This window comes from Cynocephalus volans, chromosome 9 (genome assembly GCF_027409185.1).
Source record: "Cynocephalus volans isolate mCynVol1 chromosome 9, mCynVol1.pri, whole genome shotgun sequence".
NCBI lineage: Eukaryota > Metazoa > Chordata > Mammalia > Dermoptera > Cynocephalidae > Cynocephalus > Cynocephalus volans.
This window is the reverse complement of record NC_084468.1, coordinates 66,143,116-66,161,156: the sequence shown is the minus strand read 5'-3', so window position 1 is coordinate 66,161,156 and position 18,041 is coordinate 66,143,116. Positions and strand designations below refer to the sequence as shown.

The following is an 18,041-nucleotide window of genomic DNA, read 5'->3' as shown; positions in this document are numbered from 1 at the left end:
ACTACCTGGAGCAGATTCCCTTTCTCACTGGATCCTACCTGACATGCAGTCGTGAAACCCACTGTCAGGGAGCACCACAGCCCACAATGCTGGTGAAGAACATCCACTCTGAAGGTGCAGGAAGCTTGCCACTTCCACATGAAAGATTTAAGGGCTCTCCCTCCTTGACTCTGACCACTGAAAAGGCACTCGGGAAACAAAACTTCCCAGCAAGCTGGGAAGAGGTGCAAGATGGTGGAAGTCAAAGACGGTGTTTTGCAGGTAGCAGAAGCTTCCACTGTCCTAGTTTCATTCGACTTCACTCGTACCTCTGCCCAGAGGTGGCTGTTGAACCTGGGAGAGAGCATGGGGCTGGCCTCAGAGAAGGATTTCTTAAAGACTGTGGAAGGGAGGGAGCTGCAGAGTGTGAAGACCTCAAAATGCCCCACGGAACTCACCATCCCTTTGATCAAGAATGGTCATCACAGGCAGCCCCAGGCCCAGCTCCCTGGGCCATCCGTGGATATTGATGCCTTGGTGGGTGGGGCGCTGTCCCAGGCCATGAAGGAGCTCTTTGAGGAATCTAAGAAGTCTCTGGAGGAGAGAGAAAACATAGGTGTCAACCACACCCTCGCTATCCCCATGATCCAGAAAGGATGCACCCCCAGTGGGGAAGGGGCAGACAGCAAACCCCAGGCTGAGATGGTGCCAGAGGAGGTCGATTATGAGGCAGTCCTTGTGGAGGCCTACGGTCTGGCCATGCTGCAGGACATGGGCTGGAAACCTGGTGAGGGCATCGGCCACACCTTCGGTCAAGTAGTGAAGCCCCACATCAATTCACTGAGGCCCAAGGGGTTAGGGCTGGGCACCTGCCTGACAAAGACCCAGAATTTGGTCCCTACCATCCCCTACCACCTGCCAAGGCCAGATGAAGAGCAAGAGAAGGAAGAGGAAGACCAGCCTCAAGGGCTGGTGCCTGGACAAGCTGTCATGGTGCTTTCTGGCCCTCATCGAGGCCTCTATGGGAAGATGGAAGGCCTGGATCCTGACAACGTTTGGGCTATGGTTCATCTGGCAGTGGGTGGGCCATATGGTGACTGTTAGTGAGTATTGCCTGCAGCCTGTCACTCAGGATGAGTTTGATAAGTCTCTAGATCTCAGCCAGGTGAGCAAAAGTTCCCCAGGGCAACAGCATGGAACAGACTCATCTTGGAAGTCCCTACAGAATCAGGACCTCCATGTCCAGTGGGAAGACTCAGAGAGAAAGTGGAAACACCTTCCAGACAGACAGGATGGGCCTCCAGCCAAGAAAGGGAAAGCAGCCCCCAGGAGTCAACACTGGTTGCACAGGGATCTGCATGTGTGGTTTGTGGACAAGCTGTACAAAGGCAGCCAGTATTACAACACCAAGATGATGATTGAAGATGTCCTGAGCCCAGATACATGTGTGTGTTGGACAGATGAAGGCCAAGTCCTGGAAGACCTGAGAGAACGCATGCGGGAGACCCTGGTTCCCAAGACGGAGGGCAGCTGAGTGATGGTGGTGCTGGGGCCACAGGCTGGAAGGGTGGGACACCTGCTGGGCTGGGACAGGGCACGGAGCCGGGCTTTGGTGCAGCTACAGAAGGAGAACCAGCTGGTGGAGCTTCACTGTGATGCTGTGTGCCAGTACATGGGCCCCAGTGACACAGAGGAAGACTGACCCATGGGACCACTCCCACCTCCAGGCTGTTACCAGTTCTATGCTGTATGAGAAAGTTCCCATTTCTCAAAGGCAAGATAACTGCTCCATCCTCCACTTACAGCACAGTCCTGGGACTGGGACAGGAACAGGGACATGGACGGTTGGACCAGAAGGGAGGCTAAGAACAGACCCAATATTTACCAGAATTTAGTGTATAATAAAAACCACTTCAAATACTTTTGCTTTTCCTGCCTCAGGTTTATTCATACAAACACAGGACACCAGCCTCATGCAGACAACAGCCCAGGTGTCACACCAGTCCTTCTGTCCTCACACTGGCAGACAGAGGCCTCTACTCCAGAGCCTTTGTGGGGCCTGGGCACCTTTGGGGGCCTGAGCGGGAGTTGCAACTGTAGCTTGAGCCAGAGCTGCAGTTGAAGCCACGTCCTGGGCCTTGGTTTGAGCCTTGGCTGGCAGAACCCAAGACCCTTGGCAATGCAAGCACTGGCACGCTTTCCGAGCTTGGTGTGGGTCAATCAAGCTTTTGGTTGGTGCCCTTTGTGATCTTGGGCTTGACCTCCTTGGGCTTTACAAGATAGCCTCAGCACATGCACTCATGGCCTTGGCATTGTTGGCCTGCGTTTTTTTCAGGCCCTTCTTGTGCTTCTTGGCAAAAGTTCATGTTCCTCAGGAACTTGGGGTCTACTCCCTTAGGAGATTCCTATCTTTGTGATCAAGGTTTCTTAATGCCATTTCTGTGCCATTTCCAGGATTGGTTGTATGTGGTGTGGTTCTCGGACTTGGCCATGTCTGTATAGTAACACTCAGCTACCAAAGTGCCTGGGACTGGAAGAGAAGGAGCCACTTCAAATACTTTTTAAAAAGCCATTTAGAAGATGGAAATCCCATCACTCTTATTCTCATCTTTATCCACTCCAGACTGCCATTTCCCTCCATGGGACCACTAGATGCTGCCAAAGTCATGGAAGTGGCCATTCCTTTAGAAGCTTGTTGAAGTAGGCCCTGCTGCACTTCTGCCAGGTGAAATTAGTAGAACCCAACTACTCAACATGGTAGAAAGAGCTAATAGTAATGCATGTCTTCATCCTGAGCTAGGCCTGTCTCCAGGACTATCTCACTAGCATACAAGAGCTTTAATAAGCTGAGTGAGTTCACAGTAGGCATTGATGGCCCTGTTCCCTAGAAGTTAGAGTTCAGAATCCACCTACACAGGGAGACAGGTCCATGGTTCGAAAGCCAGCACATCAGGTGCCCCATGTAACCTGAGATACTCTGTCCATGAGCACAGACAGGATAGAGTTTAGGCAATCATGACAGACCCCAGTTAGCAAGAGACTATTTTAACATTGGCAATGCCTGTTTGGGCTCTGGAGCAGCCCAACATTGCCTTGGGACAGCAGCTTGGAAGAGGTTTCCCCACATTATGAAAGCAGCCTTTCCTCTTTAGGAGTGGTCTTTCCCAGGAGCTCCACTGAGATGCTTCCACTCTATGGCACATTTCCACAGTGTCAGCTGAGAGCTACCCCACTATATGGTAGCTGCCAGGAACAGTGGTATCTCCCTTCGTGGAAGACAGCCTGATCCTATTGCCAGTAATACCACACACTGTCAGGGGGCACCTGGAAGTCTTGGAAATCCTCAGCTTGGCCTCAGCTCTTCTGCACACTAGTGTGGAGCACTGAACATGGGGCCAGCAGCAGTATATAGCTGGTGTACTGTGGCAAGAGCTTGTGGAGAGGCACCATAGCAAGTCAGAGCCCAGACTGGTGTTTGCGGTACCATTGATCTCACTTTCCCCATGTGTTCTGAACCGATTAACAACTAGACCTGAAATCAGGATCACACTAGCTTTGATTACACTGAATCAGAATCAAGCTTGGACAAAACAGTCTCCCTTGAACCAGGCTGAGTGAACCTTCCACCATGAGGTGGAGAAGCCCTACGTGGTGAGGGACTCCTTCATATGAGCTCATAAGAGCCAACCACTCTGAAAGTGGGTCAGCTGTGTATACCCTATGAACTGTTCCCTGTCTCATTCACCCGGGTCCTGCTCTTCCCCTGGATAAGACTAAGTGAGAGGCTAGGGAGGAAAGCAGAAATTAGATTAGGACTTCCTAGTATTTCAAGAAGAGGGAGTTCTACTTCACAGGGACAACAAGACCACCTTGTGACCCGGTTTTTTCTGGGGGGTTGACACCATTTCCAACTTCACTTGCCCAACTGTACTTATTCCCAGGGATCTCTTTAAGGTACTTGAGGTACATATTCCAATGGATACTGGGAAAGAGATTGACATTACCCACCATCAAAGATGTAGAAAAACAAAGCAGCCAGCCTTAACTAGCCCTGATTTAAGGAAAGTGAAAGTAAATGGTCAGGCTTCCCCTGGGGGGGTTCGGAATCTTGCTGAGCATTTGATGTAAATAACTGCACGTGTGCCCAGGTATTCCTTGGCTATTGTTTGTGGATGCATGTGGGCACCCAGGTGTTCCTGGGCTATTGGACTTAAGTATAAAGGACAAGCATCTGTGATCCACAGGGCCCCCTGTCCCCAGAATGCCCTGGAGGGTGGGCCCACTACTGCTGCTGGAAGCTGTTGCTACAAGCTGCTGCTGCCAGGGCCCCTGGCATGACCCAGGAGGCCACCACTGCTGCTGCTGGATCTGCTGAAGGCTGGCGGAAGCCACTGCTACTGCTACTGAGGAAGTTGGGGACTGAGCTCTCATTGGAATGAAGGATGTCAACTCTATCAATGGCTCCTGGGATCTTTTCCAATTACCTGGCTCATGACCTGCATGTGAGGGGCCTGTAACCCGGCCTGTACAACAGTTTTGAAGGGTCTGAGCCCTAGTCCAACACCTGATCTCTGAAGAACCAACCCTGAGTCTTCCATAATTTCAACTCCATAACAAGTTTTACCACACACTTTAAAAATATTAGCTACAGATGAGATAACCCTGCAGATATGATACATGTAGTAAGACCACAGTCTTTCTATTTTGAATAGGCTTATTGTAAACTTGGTAATCTTGCTGGTTTATTTCCTTGAATGTTGTCTTTTATGCAAGAAACCAATGGTTGATTCCTGCAAAACATTGCCAAGAAAAAATTACATTTCACTCAATCACCGCTAGGGGGCTCCGATGCTAGAAACCCTACCAGTCACTCTATATACCCCATTCTAGATCCTTTCCCTTAATAGGAACCTGGTAGACAGACAAAACTGGGAGTTTATACATGTAGTACAGCTAGGCCAGCCCATTGCATCTAGAGATGTGACAAGATTAGTCAGTCAGCGCTGCAAGCAATACATGGCTAAGTAGGTACAAAGTGTGCTTCTCCCTTCTATCCACTGCCTAACTACTCTCTTCTAGATGGTCTTCTGACACCATTAAAACCAGTGGTCTTTGTCTCCATCTTGCCCAGTCCCCAGGTATCCCATGTCTCACCATTTCCCTTTCCAGTTAGTCTAGGGGCCCCATTCTTTTTTCCCCCATAGGAGCAAAGAGACAAGAACTTATCCAGGCAGCCCTCAGCTTCTTGCCTTTCAGAAAGCCAGCTGGAGCACCAGTTAGAGTGGGACAGACCCCTTGAGGACACCTGGAATTCCTGGCCCCTTGTCTAACCCCAGTCTTGAATACAAGGAGGACCTAGGGAATTTTGGCCAGCTTAGTCTAACATCGATTCTGATCTTGATTATAATTGTGCAGGGGTTTCCAAACTTCAGAACAAAAACCTTGGCTCATTTGACTATTTAGAGAAATCCCAATAAGGAAAAGATCTGGTCATAGCTGTTCTTGTTGAGGCAGGCATGGAGAAGGCCCCAACATCATGCTGCAGAAACAAGCTGTCAGTTACAATTCATACTCACTGTTTGATCAAAGGCCTTTGAGCAAGGTAGAATTACTAAGACATGGCTCCTCATTATACCAAGATGGTACATTGTCAGGTCAAGACAGTTCTCATCTGGTATCATCTTTCTATTTACCTTCTTTCCTTGACCTTCAATCCCACCGAAAGAAACCAAGATTAGTCCAATTTTGAGCACTAGATAACTTTGATCTAATCCCACTCCCATCTCTCCTTATTTTATAGATGATCAAGGTGAACCTCAGAAAAGGCAATCTACCCAGGTCAGAACTGATTCATGTAGAGTTCAGCAATAGAATAAGCTGATCCAGGGTTGGTCAAGACATGGCCATTACACAGGGAAGGTGTGTTTCAAGAACAGCTGCCATTCCTGGTACATTAGGTATATCCTAAACCTTCCATCCAACAGGGAGGTATTATGGGGGGAGGGGGAAAAGGTTTTTCCTCAAGACCAATCAGCCCAAAGTTTCCAGCTCTGCCACTTCTCAAGTATCTTAAGCAAACGATGAAAGCTGTTAGCCTTGCGTGGGAGGGATAGAGGGATTGTGTTTACAAGTATCAATGTCAACCCTGAAAACACTGCCCTAGGAGGATACTTAGAAAAGCCCCAAACAATGAGGCAAAGGCCAAAGCCAAGGCCATGGGGAAATGACCTAATGCAGTCTAACCTCAGCCTCATGTTTGTGAAGACTTGGCCTTTGTTTAGGTATTAAATACACAGGATCTTGAGGTTCTAAAAACATAGGGCACAACCACTAGTTAGAGCTTTAAACACATCTACCAACAGGGGGCACTTAGTAACTACAGAAAATGAGAGCTCGTCTAAGTGGTGATATACCATGACTTTGCTAACTCGCCCGAGCTGAAAGTGTGAATGCTCCCACTTTGAATAGTGAATGCTTTTACCACAATGATACAGATATAGGGAAAGCATTTCTAGTCAAAGTCAAGTAGAATAAGACACTTATTCTCAATTTCTTATGGTCTAAGAGCACAAGTGAGCCATGGCTAAGCTGGTTAGAAACAGTCACCCTCCTTCCGACAAGATGTTCCATAGTTGTGGAACTTTGTCACATTCAGAGGCCTGGTGTCTCAAAACAGTTTGGAGAGTCCTACATTGTGAGTCTCATTGCCCCAAGGACTTGCTGCCAGAGTTCCTGCTGCTGCAGACAGAGTCACAGGACTTAGCCTCTAGCAATGAGAGGCGGAAGGACTGATTCAGAAAGGAAAAGGAGGGAGTCAGTAGGTAGAGCCCTTAGAATATGGCAGCTACTCGTTGGTGAATTTAACATGGAGAATTGGTGAGCATATGTACAAGACCAAGACAAATCTCACCTCTCCTACTATATGAAGTTGTCGTCACTAATGCATGTTGTACTGACTAGTCTATAATCTCTGAAAGCAAGGGGAAACTTTTATTAGGAGAATGAAACAAAGGTTACCTGTTTAGTAAAGTCTAGACTTAAGATTGTCCAATAACCCTATTTTTCTGGCTTCTTTCCCTCCTCCCTTCTGCAATATTTGGCAGTTAGGAGAATATATAGGAAATCAGTGATGAGTTTAGAGGCATGAATCTACCATGGTTTTTAATTCAGCCAAGCTCCATCTTTCCCATACAGAACAAAGTGGACACTTTGATTCATTCAGGGTTGGGATTTACCAGAAGTGAATGAATAGAGCTACAAGATTGTTACTTGGACAAAGAGACAAGCTAACAAGGAAATAAAGGAAACAGCTGGTATTTGAGATAAAGCAGGCAGATTGGAAGTCTATATGAAGACAAAGAACGGTATTAATAGGACTGAAATGGGAAGAGTTGAATAAGCAAGCTGGAGAGGACAGAGTCAGTGAGTCAACTGGGTTAGTTATTTGGGAGGACAAAGTGCAAGGTATTAACCACCTAGCCATGAGGAAGAAGAATAGAAGCAACTGACAGTGAGGCTGGGGATTGGGGCATTGGATTTTATTATTAAGCAGGGGAAAGTACATGTGTACATTAATCCTGTATGAAAAGCAGTGACCCTTAACTGGTTTTTATTTAAACAGACCAGAGAAATTAGGTGGAATTAAGCCACAGGCCAAAAGCTAGAGGGAAAATACAGAAAAATATCCTCCAAGTTGTGACATTTACTCCACCCTCATGTCTTTATTTGGCCATTTATCTGATACAAACATGTACATGACTAAGCTCATGACGTTTAACCCATCATCTTGCCACACCAAAAGTTTCCATTCATATAATAGAGGCCCCATGTTAACCAAAGTTGACATTCAAGTCCGTGCACACAAGAGCCAGGTAAGCAGATAGGACTTTGTGCTACAGGAAGTGATTGTACCCCTAAGACATCTAGCTTCCTGCTGAGCAAGGTAAAATTACAGTCAGGTGGATGCCATTTCTATTTTAGAGGTTCAGCTTCTTAATATCTAAATGATACCTAACGCTTAACTACAATATGAAGCATTAGGTGAAACGTTTGTTCTAAAGGCAAATCATTAAGGGCAGTTTAGTCACATACAGACATGTCAAAAAATTAAAGTGAACAATTTCCTAGGTTGAGAGACTGGGAAAATGACAACCTCTGGGCCTCAGATTTTCTCTTCTGTAAAAATGATTTTTAAAAACCGTAAGGTAGTTCCTACTAAGGAATGGATGCACCAGCATGTGAAAGCGCTCAGAACAATGGCATGAAGTAAAGACCCAGCAACTGTGGCACATTGTTTCTTGTCCACAGTCACGTGTTAACAGGGCTAGTCATGACCCTGATCTACTTTTCATAAGCATCATACATATTTGAGCAACGAGTATGTGTATAGCCTAAAAATACCCATGATATAAGGGGGAATCAGCACAATCACTGTTGCATGGCTAATACAGAAATAAAGAGAACCATTACTGTACATGAGTTTAAAGCAAAGTGGTAGAAAGGAATTAAAGGTATGGAACAGAACCCTAACATACGAGATGTAGGGGTAAAGTGGTATAAAATTAGGCAAGAGCAACTAGTATAAACATCAGAATGGAACCAGGAGAATTCTAGAGAGAACTCAGAAGGAGCTCTATACAATGGAGCCAAGGCTAAAAAAGATTGCTTTGAATTGACCACAAAAGCAGGATAGCTGGAAGTGATGTGAGACCTAGTACAAAAAAGTTAACAGAAGCTGAATGCAGTGGGAATTCACCATGAAGTACATTGCATAACAAATAAATCTGGCTCCTTCAACCCTCAAGAGGCTCATTTTTCAAATGTTAACATTGCATATTGTTTGGGGTACCCATGGCATTGTTACAGTAGTCCCACTTCCAAGTTTATCTGGAAACTCGTCATCTATTGATCTTATACATCTTCCTCCCTCCGTGAGAGGTATAGGAAGCCTTGAAAGGTATACATCCTAAAACACCCAATTCCTAAAATGGTGGGGGTAGGTGGAGAACAGGATAGCAAGCAACTGCCACTAAAACTTCTGAGTGCCTCTTGTGAGCACACTAATAGATCTGTTTATTCAAGTTGTATCTCCATAGAACCACAAGGACTTGCCACTACCAACCAAGTTGGAAAAACGCAGGCAATCCATTTAATACCTGGTCATGAGCTAAAACAAACCCTGACAAACAAGTCCATGTATTCAGGTTTGTAAATGTCAAGGAAGAGTCCTGTGAATAAGTTGTAATTTTAAATACCTATTTGAATACCCATCAGAGGTAACTTCTACCAGACAGGGTCATTACCCATTTACCCAGATTCTTGGACAAATTTGACTGGACTTTATTACACGACTGAGGTAACAAACTGGTTGACAGCTGGGAGTACAGCAAGTTAGGTTTCTTTCAGCCCAAGTGTTGAGTCAAATAGACACCAGTGAGTTTCTCCATACAGTGGTCCTTTGTCTATTGTTAGCTTTAGGCATCAAGACTGGTTCTGTTTCAATAGGCAGGAACAATTATACAAGAGTACATACATAAGAATTGTCTTCATTAGGTCACACGTCTGACCAGTCTCTTGGTTCTGGTCTTTCACTGAAAGAATCATGTTACATTAGCTCAAGACCATAATTGGCATTTACAGACTCATCTTAGGTGCTGTTAATTGCTGGAGTAGTGGCCAAAGCTTAGTTTGGGTTAAACATTGAAAGCCTGTCTTAAGACTGGGTTGAAAGGACCATTGGTTTTTAAGATTTGAACTTTTCCAAGTAATCCTTGATAAATGAAACAGCAAATTCAGCCTATAAGAACAGTAACTGCCCAAGGAGATTAAGGTAACCACCAGGACACTGGGCTGTAGAAACCTTTCCAGTTACCAGGAAGGGTTAGTTGCCTTTAAGAGCCTAACTGCTGGTGGTGGCCCCCAAAGTGAAGGATATAGCTCTTGCATCACACTTAACTCCTAGTCATGAGATGGTCCGGTCCATTATATAAGCTAACTGGTTAAAAGGTTGTTTGGAAAGGGCTTTAAGTATTGTGTATAACTTATTTAAAAACTAAGAGAGCTAGACAAAGCCACAGGCGGTACTTGACTCTTCCTCAGTCTTCCTATCACAAACAATGACCCAGCATTACGTAGAGGTAGCGCAATGAAGGGGAAGCACTTCAGCTTCCAGGTCAAATGGAGTTGTCCGTGTGGCAAGGTAAATGAAATCCCATCATCTAGCGGGTGAAGCTGGGATAACACTTCTTACAGGCTTCGGATACATGATTCCCTACTAGGAATGATATTCAAGATATTTAGCAACCAGATCATAACGACATAGTGGTAATAGTAGTGGTAGTAGTATTAGTACTGCCGAGTAACATAAGCTATTTGAACATTTTTGGACCCAAGATGGCGCCTGCCGCGAGAGAATGTTCCCACCCCTGTCTTCGGGCTGCCGCCTGGGCCGGGCCGGCCCGACACGCGGCGCCCCGTGGAGCCCAAGGTCCCTGAGATGCTGCGGCACCCCGCGGCCCTCACCCCGTCCCGATATGCGCCCGGGGGCCTCGATGCGCCGCATGCCCGCATGGGCGCCTTCTGACGTCATTGTTGGCGTGTCGCGCGACTCGCGACATCGTGGCGCGCCCATAATGGCGACTGCGTCCGCCTGGGCGGGGCTTCGTTGACGAGTAATTTCTTGACGTTGTCGCGGCAGCGGCCGTCGTCCCAGACCCGGTTGGCGGTGGTGGCGGCACGCGTGCACTCTCCCGCCGCGCCCGGGACCGAGCGGTGCCGCCAAGGCCTGGCGGAGCGAGCCAGCGTCACTTCGGCCTCTTTGCTCCTGAAGCGTGCCCCTGGCGTAGGTTACAAACATGAACGCCAACCACTGGGATGGGGACGAGTTTGATGAGCAGTTGCGAATGCAAGAATTGTACAGAGACACCAAGGGCGGTGACACCCAGAACGATCCCAGTGGACAAACCGATTCTTTCGGTCAGCAGCCGACTGACACCCCCTATGAGTGGGACCTGGACAAGAAGGCTTGGTTCCCCAAGATCACTGAAGATTTTATTGCTACGTACCAGGCCAATTATGGCTTCTCTAATGATGACGCATCTAGTTCTACTGCAAATGTAAAAGACAGCAATACTAAGACTACAGAGGAACCTCCACAAAGAAAAACCCTTGAACCCTCTGATCCTAGAAAGAGGGGAGAAAAAAGAAAGGCTGAGTCAGGTTGGTTTCATGTGGAAGAAGATAGAAATACAAATGTATATGTGTCTGGTTTGCCTCCAGACATTACAGTGGACGAATTTATACAACTTATGTCCAAGTTTGGCATTATCATGAGAGATCCTCAGACAGAAGAATTTAAGGTCAAACTTTACAAAGATAATCAAGGAAATCTTAAAGGAGATGGGCTTTGCTGTTATTTGAAGAGAGAATCTGTGGACCTTGCGTTAAAACTTTTGGATGAAGATGAAATTAGAGGCTACAAATTACATGTCGAGGTGGCAAAGTTTCAACTGAAGGGGGAATATGATGCCTCGAAGAAGAAGAAGAAGTGCAAAGACTATAAAAAGAAGCTGTCTCTGCAACAAAAGCAGTTGGATTGGAGACCTGAAAGGAGAGCAGGGCCGTCTCGGATGCGCCATGAGCGAGTTGTCATCATCAAAAATATGTTTCATCCTGTGGATTTTGAGGATGATCCATTGGTACTGAATGAGATCAGAGAAGACCTTCAAGTAGAGTGTTCAAAGTTTGGAAAAATTAAGAAGCTCCTTCTCTTTGATAGGCACCCAGATGGTGTGGCCTCTGTGTCCTTTGGGGATCCAGAGGAAGCTAATTATTGTATTCAAACTCTTGATGGAAGGTGGTTTGGTGGCCGTCAGATCACTGCCCAAGCATGGGATGGGACTACAGATTATCAGGTGGAAGAGACCTCAAGAGAAAGGGAGAAAAGGCTGAGAGGATGGGAGGCTTTCCTCAATGCTCCTGAGGCCAATAGAGGCCTTCAGCGTTTCAGTTCCATCTGTGCTTCAGAAAGGGCAGGGCCTTCTAGAATAAGTCATTTTTCAGAGCACCCTAGCACATCTAAAATGAGTTCTCAAGAAGCTGCAATTGGAATGGCATTTGAAGAACGTATAGATGAGAAGAAGTTTGAAAAGACAGAAGATGGGGGAAAATTTGAAGAAGATGCTTCTGAAGAAAATGCCAAAGAAGGTGGTCCCCAAAAAGAGGCCAACGAAGGCTGCCCCAAAAAAAGAGTCTGAAGAGAGCAGTCATAAAAAGGAGTTGAAAGAGAATGGCTCCGAAAGAGAATCCAAAAAGACTCAAAAACGATTATGAAGAGAGTGGCCTTGCCAAAAAGTCTGAAGAGGAGGATGGCCCCCAAAAAGTCTGAGGAGGATGACTCAGAGAGGGAATCTGATGAAGACTGCTCTGAAAAACAGTCAGAAGAAGCCTCCAAAAAAGAATTAGAAGAGAATGGTCTTGAAAAAGATTGTGACGAGGATGGCTCTGAAAAGGAGTATCACAGAAACTTTCGTGACAAAGAGTTTGAAGAAAATGACTGAAAACAGAATTTGAAGATGATGGCTCTGAGAGAGTGTTAGATGAGGAAGGCTCGGAGAGAGAATTTGGCAAAGATTCTGAAGAGAAGGAAGAAGAGGAGATAACGTATGAGGAAGTGTTTGATGATGAGTCCAATGAGAAAGAGGATGAAGATGCAGACAAGAAAGGACTTGAAGAAGCTGACAAGAAGGAGGAAGATGATGTAAATGGAAAGGGAGATGAAGATGTAGATAAAAAGCTGTTTGAAGATGATGATTCCAACAAGAAGTGGTTTGAGGAGGAGGAGGGTTCCAATGAGAATGTGTTTGATGATTCTGATGAGAGGGGGACTTTGGATGGTTGGGGGAATGCTAAGGAAGAGGGGCCCCTATCCATAGGCAGCAGTTTTGTCCTCAGTAGTGATGATGAAGATGATATTTAATCCCTTCAACTCACTTTTTAGGGAGTCCTACATCTATACTTGCCTATGCTTCAGGGTAATTTCTGGTAGTGTTACATGGACATGTGCATAGTGGTAGGATGCCAACAGATTAACTCATTGCAGTGTTTTCATTGTTAACTGTACCTATTGGTTTTAAATATATGTTCATTGCCTGTTCAGTTAAAACTTCATAGTTACACACAAGTAAACTGGATACTTGTCCTATTGTCAGATTTGTTAAACGCATGCAGAATAATATTTTTTAAAGTATTCTGATTGAAGTTTGTGATATTCAAAAATAAAAACAAGTTGATAATATGCAGAAACTGGAAAATGGACTTGAGTTAAATTGCACTTTAAATTCACACTGTTACTTCATTCATACTAAAGGTTGGTTTTTCTAGGGACTTAAACAATCCCTTAGGAGTCTCCTTGCTTCCAGCTTGTGTTACCATGTATGTCCCCATTTCACCTCTCTAAACCAGAACTTGTTCCTAAACTTATAAAGGAAATAACACTTTGGAGGTTTTCCTTGCCCAGTCCTTGCAAGTTAACTTTTGTTTTCTACCCTCTTTCCATTAAAATTTGCTTTTAGTTGTGCAAAAGTGAACTTCCGTGGTTCACAGCTTTCATTATTATTGAAAACATAGAAGAGATTAGAATTCTACCGTGTACTGTCTCTTAGCCTCTTTGGGCCTCTTTAGAAGTTGATTAAAGTTATGGCACCCCTCTGCAGAAAAATGTACATTCACACACTACACAGCTTCTTGTGTACAGTTTGGACAGGTTCATGGATCCCTTGAAGTTTCAGAACTTTTGTGGTGCATACTTCAGTTCCTTTGTTTCAGAATCATGGTGCCTAGTTCTGTGCAAAGTTGTACACTCCCAATAAAAGTGTGGGTCTTTCTTATTGTGCTTTCCGAATTCAATATTGATGAATTTACTTCTGAGGGAGCATTAAGAAGTTATTCTCATGAATTAGAAGCAATAAAATAAACTGCACTGGTTCTCTTTCAAAGAAAAAAAAACCATTTTAATAACTCCAGATTATTCATTGAGTCTTACAGTATAGTTACTACTAGCTATGTGATGCATCTGCCTAAGCCATGGCTTAAAAAAAGGTATTGATTCCTGATGACTTCCCCATTTCCTAGTGATGATTGGACCTCTGTAGATTTCTTGCAGCTAGAGGGTGGCTGGGTGTCCAGGACACAAGATGTGACAAAGTATATTCCTTGTATGATCAAGATTCAAAGGCTGTACCTCAACGCCACCTGAAAGTGCCACCAGGATACCCCCACCAATACTAATAAGATCCTGAAAAATCAGACTGATACTGCACATTTCTCCCTGATGGCCACCTAAACCATCAACATATGTGCTGACAGCTCCTGGGCTCCCACTACCTAGCTTTGGGGCTGCTGCTGGCCAGCATCATTAAAGGACTTGCAATCTTAGCAAACAGATAGCTCTCAGCAATGGTGAAAGTATTCTCGTATTTTAGTTAACAGACATAGTGGAGCACATACTGACTCTACTACTGAATAACTGCTCAAGCATCTCCCCACACAAAAAGCTTTGCATTGTGTTAGTTGGGATGTATACCTCTATGATAAACAGAAGCCCTAGTTAGTTCAATTTGCAGGCCCCTATGACTATAAGTGAGATTATAAGAGAGTCAACATTCATGTCATTGGCTCATGTCTACCACCAACCACAATAGCAAGACCTCCTATTTAGAGTACCCCCAGTTAATTCTGGGCTTCAAGTGGGTTCATGAACAGATTGGTTCAGATTCTGATCTGGTCTTATTTACGTCAACTACCCAGGAGTCCCTGAGGGAAATATCTGAGCCAATGCTACTGGTTTAACAACTTTTTTTTCTAGCTGTGCCAAAGGTGATCTGCATTCTCCCCATTCTAAGAACCAAATTATGTGGTTCTTGAACAAAAAGGGTGACTACCTTTCTTGCCTACTGCACATGTTTTGGCCCTGCAGCAGCCCAGCTTGAGCCTGGGGCCGATCTCATGCCCTTCAGCCTCACCACAGTTCTGACAAAGGTCAGAGAAACAGACACCCTTCTCTCTTCACATTCCCGCACTGGCTCCCAAGGCCAAAAGCTTCCTCCTGGGAAAACTGATGCCTCCATTGGGAAACCAGCCCAGCTCTTTAATCACCAATCCAGAAGGAATCAGTTTATCTAGAGACAAGTGTTGAGTAAGCACTTGTGGCAGAGCATTTCCCCTACTCTCCAAATGGAATTTAATTAACCTTGGTATCCATTTACCTTGTTTTCTATATATGCATCAATTCCTAATAAGTCACCTAAGAAGGTTTATATTCCTACTGGCTTAAAAGGCTAACATAGCACATGGCTGAAAAGCACATTTCCACCTAATTTAAGAGCAACTCAACAGTAAGACATGGTTCCCCACACAAGGGGACTGATAGGTGTTTCGGGAGTTAGGGATAGGGGATGAGGCCCCAGCAAGAGAGATATTAAATGATTAAGTACTTGATATTTGTAAAATACCACTAACCCCAGTTGGAAAATACTCAAAGATGAGAGCTACTTGAATTTTTTCTGTTTCCTATACTCAGGACAGCCAAGAGTTACTAAAATTAGGTTTGGATTTCAGTACAGAAAGTTTTGTGTGCTTTGGGAACAGATGGCATAGAAGATTCTAGAACAAAGATTGACAACAATAATCAAATAGTGATTTCTGGGGGTGTGGAAGATGGTCATATTGCTGATGTAGAATGGTGTTAAACACAAAGGCAGTCATTCTGATCATGTCCAAGTAAATAGTATAAACGGTTCCAATATTCTAGTTCCTGGGAATTTTCTTCAAAGATATGCACTCAACTGATGTAATGATGACAATACATTCTACAGTCATCTTAGACCAACATATCTCTAAAGCAGTTGGCAAGTGAATTTTGGGGCCTACTGTCTATCTAGAGCTGTGTTATCTAGTATGATAACCACTAGCCATTGATCACTTCACATTGTGCTACTTTGAACTGAAACGTGCTATAAGTTTAAAATGCATAAGACTTAATACCAAAACTAACCTCATAAGTTTCTCTATCACATATTGAGACAGGTGTGCTTGATATATTGGGTTAAAGATGAAATTATATTTGTCTTTTAAAATGGGGCGATCAGGTCATTTAAATTTACATATGTGGTTTGTACTTGCAGCTCACACATCTCTTACATATCACCATTCTTGATGCTGCTATAAATTCTCTATGAAGAGTACTGTCATGTATTGAATTATGTCCCCACAAAACTCACTGAGGCTTGAATTGTATCCCAAGTTTCATGTATTAGAAACTTAGCCCCCACTGTGACTGTTACGAGGGTGGGAGATCCTATCATGCTAATTGGAAGGTGGAGTCTTGAAGAGGTGATTGGATTGTAGGACCCTGCAGCAGTGAATGGATTAAAAATGGTGGTCAGGGGTGTGGCTGTCATGGCTTGGAAAGGAGGGAGTTGCCTCTAGAAGCTCTCACAATGGCAACCTCTCTGGGTTCCAACACCTACGACAGGCAGAACTGGGAGGATGTGAACTTCCCCATTCTGTGCCAGACATGTCTTGGAGAACACCCATACATCCTAATGACCAAAGAAAAGTATGGGAAGGAAGGCAAAATCTGTGCCAGGCCACTCACAGTGTTTCGCTGGTGCCCTGGGGGCCGCATGAGTTTCAAGAAGACTGAAGTGTGCCAATCCTGCAGTAAACTGAAGAACGTGTGTCAAACCTGCCTCTTAGAGCTAGAGTACGGACTGTCCATCCAAGTCCGTGATGCAGGATTATCTTTTAAAGATAACATGCCAAAGTCAGATGTCAGCAGAGAGTACCACACACAGAGTACGGAAAGAGAGATTTCGAACCCTGATGGAACGCGGCCAGTCGACATGCTGGGGAAAGCCACATCCACCAGTGACGTGTTACTCAAACTCGCTCCGACCAGACCCTACTACAAAAGGAATCAGCCCTGCATTTGCTCCTTCTGGGTGAAAGGAGAGTGTAAGAGAGGAGAGGAGTGTCCATACAGACATGAGAAGCCTACAGATCCTGATGACTCCCTTGCTGATCAGAATATTAAAGACCGACATTATGGAATCAATGACCCTGTAGCAGCTAAGCTTCTAAAATGGGCCTCCACAATGCCCCGTCTGGATCAACCAGAGGATCAGACTATCACCACACTACATGCTGGTGGTCTGGGTGACACCATTACTGAGACAGATCTAAGAAATCATTTCTACCAGTTCGGGGAGATCTGGACGATCACTGCTGTGCAGAGACAGCAGTGTGCTTTCATCCAGTTTGCCACAAGGCAGGCTGCAGAAGTGGCTGCTGAGAAGTCCTTTAATAAGTTGATTGTCAATGGCCACAGACTCAACGTGACATGGGGAAGATCCCAAGCAGCCAGAGGAAAGGGAAAAAGCAAGGACGGAAACACAGACTCTGCCATCAAGCTACAGCCTGTTCCAGGACTGCCAAGAGCTCTCCCTCCTCCTCCAGCAGCAGCAGAAGAAGCTTCTGCCAACTACTTAACCTACCCCCGACTGGTCCCCCAGCTGCGGTGAACATTGCCCTACCACCATCCCCTGGTAGTGTCCCACCGCCACCCCCAGGTTTTGGCCCACACATGTTCCATCCAATGGGACCACCCCCTCCTTTCATGAGGGCTCCAGGGCCAATCCACTATCCTTCTCAGGACCCTCAGAGGATGGGAGCTCATGCTGGAAAACACGGCAGCCCCTAGCACATTACCACCACTCTGGGGCTCTATGGAAGAAAGGGCGCATAAAAATCCCAGTAAATGAAACTTGTTATAAATATATTTTTTCCTTCCTTTGTAGTTTCTGTGGTAGCTGAATGTGTTCAGATGTGGGCAGTCGGAGAACAACAGCCAGGCTTTCCTACACATGTTCAGAGGATCAGTGGACCTCAAATAAGCTGCCATGAACACATCTGCTTACTACTACAACACGCTTAATAAAACCTAGTGCCTCTTCCCCTTACCTGTGTAGGGGACAAGCAGATCGGTGAACTGGAATGTCCAATGG

At 45.3% G+C, this 18,041-nt stretch overlaps 2 protein-coding genes and 1 pseudogene across 2 annotated transcripts; all 3 read left to right on the top strand.

Annotated features, from left to right (window-relative positions):
* Nucleotides 1-231: 231 nt before the first annotated feature.
* Nucleotides 232-1,681, top strand: LOC134385610 (G-patch domain and KOW motifs-containing protein-like). The gene is given in 2 exon segments (XM_063107331.1): nt 232-1,062; nt 1,064-1,681. Coding segments are annotated over 2 exon segments (1,449 nt in total).
* Nucleotides 1,682-10,832: 9,151 nt separating this feature from the next.
* On the top strand, nt 10,833-12,955 carry LOC134386532 (17S U2 SnRNP complex component HTATSF1-like; annotated as a pseudogene).
* A 3,520-nt stretch (nt 12,956-16,475) lies between these two features.
* On the top strand, nt 16,476-17,737 carry LOC134385568 (pre-mRNA-splicing factor RBM22-like). The gene is given in 2 exon segments (XM_063107247.1): nt 16,476-17,520; nt 17,523-17,737. Coding segments are annotated over 2 exon segments (1,260 nt in total).
* Nucleotides 17,738-18,041: the final 304 nt, after the last annotated feature.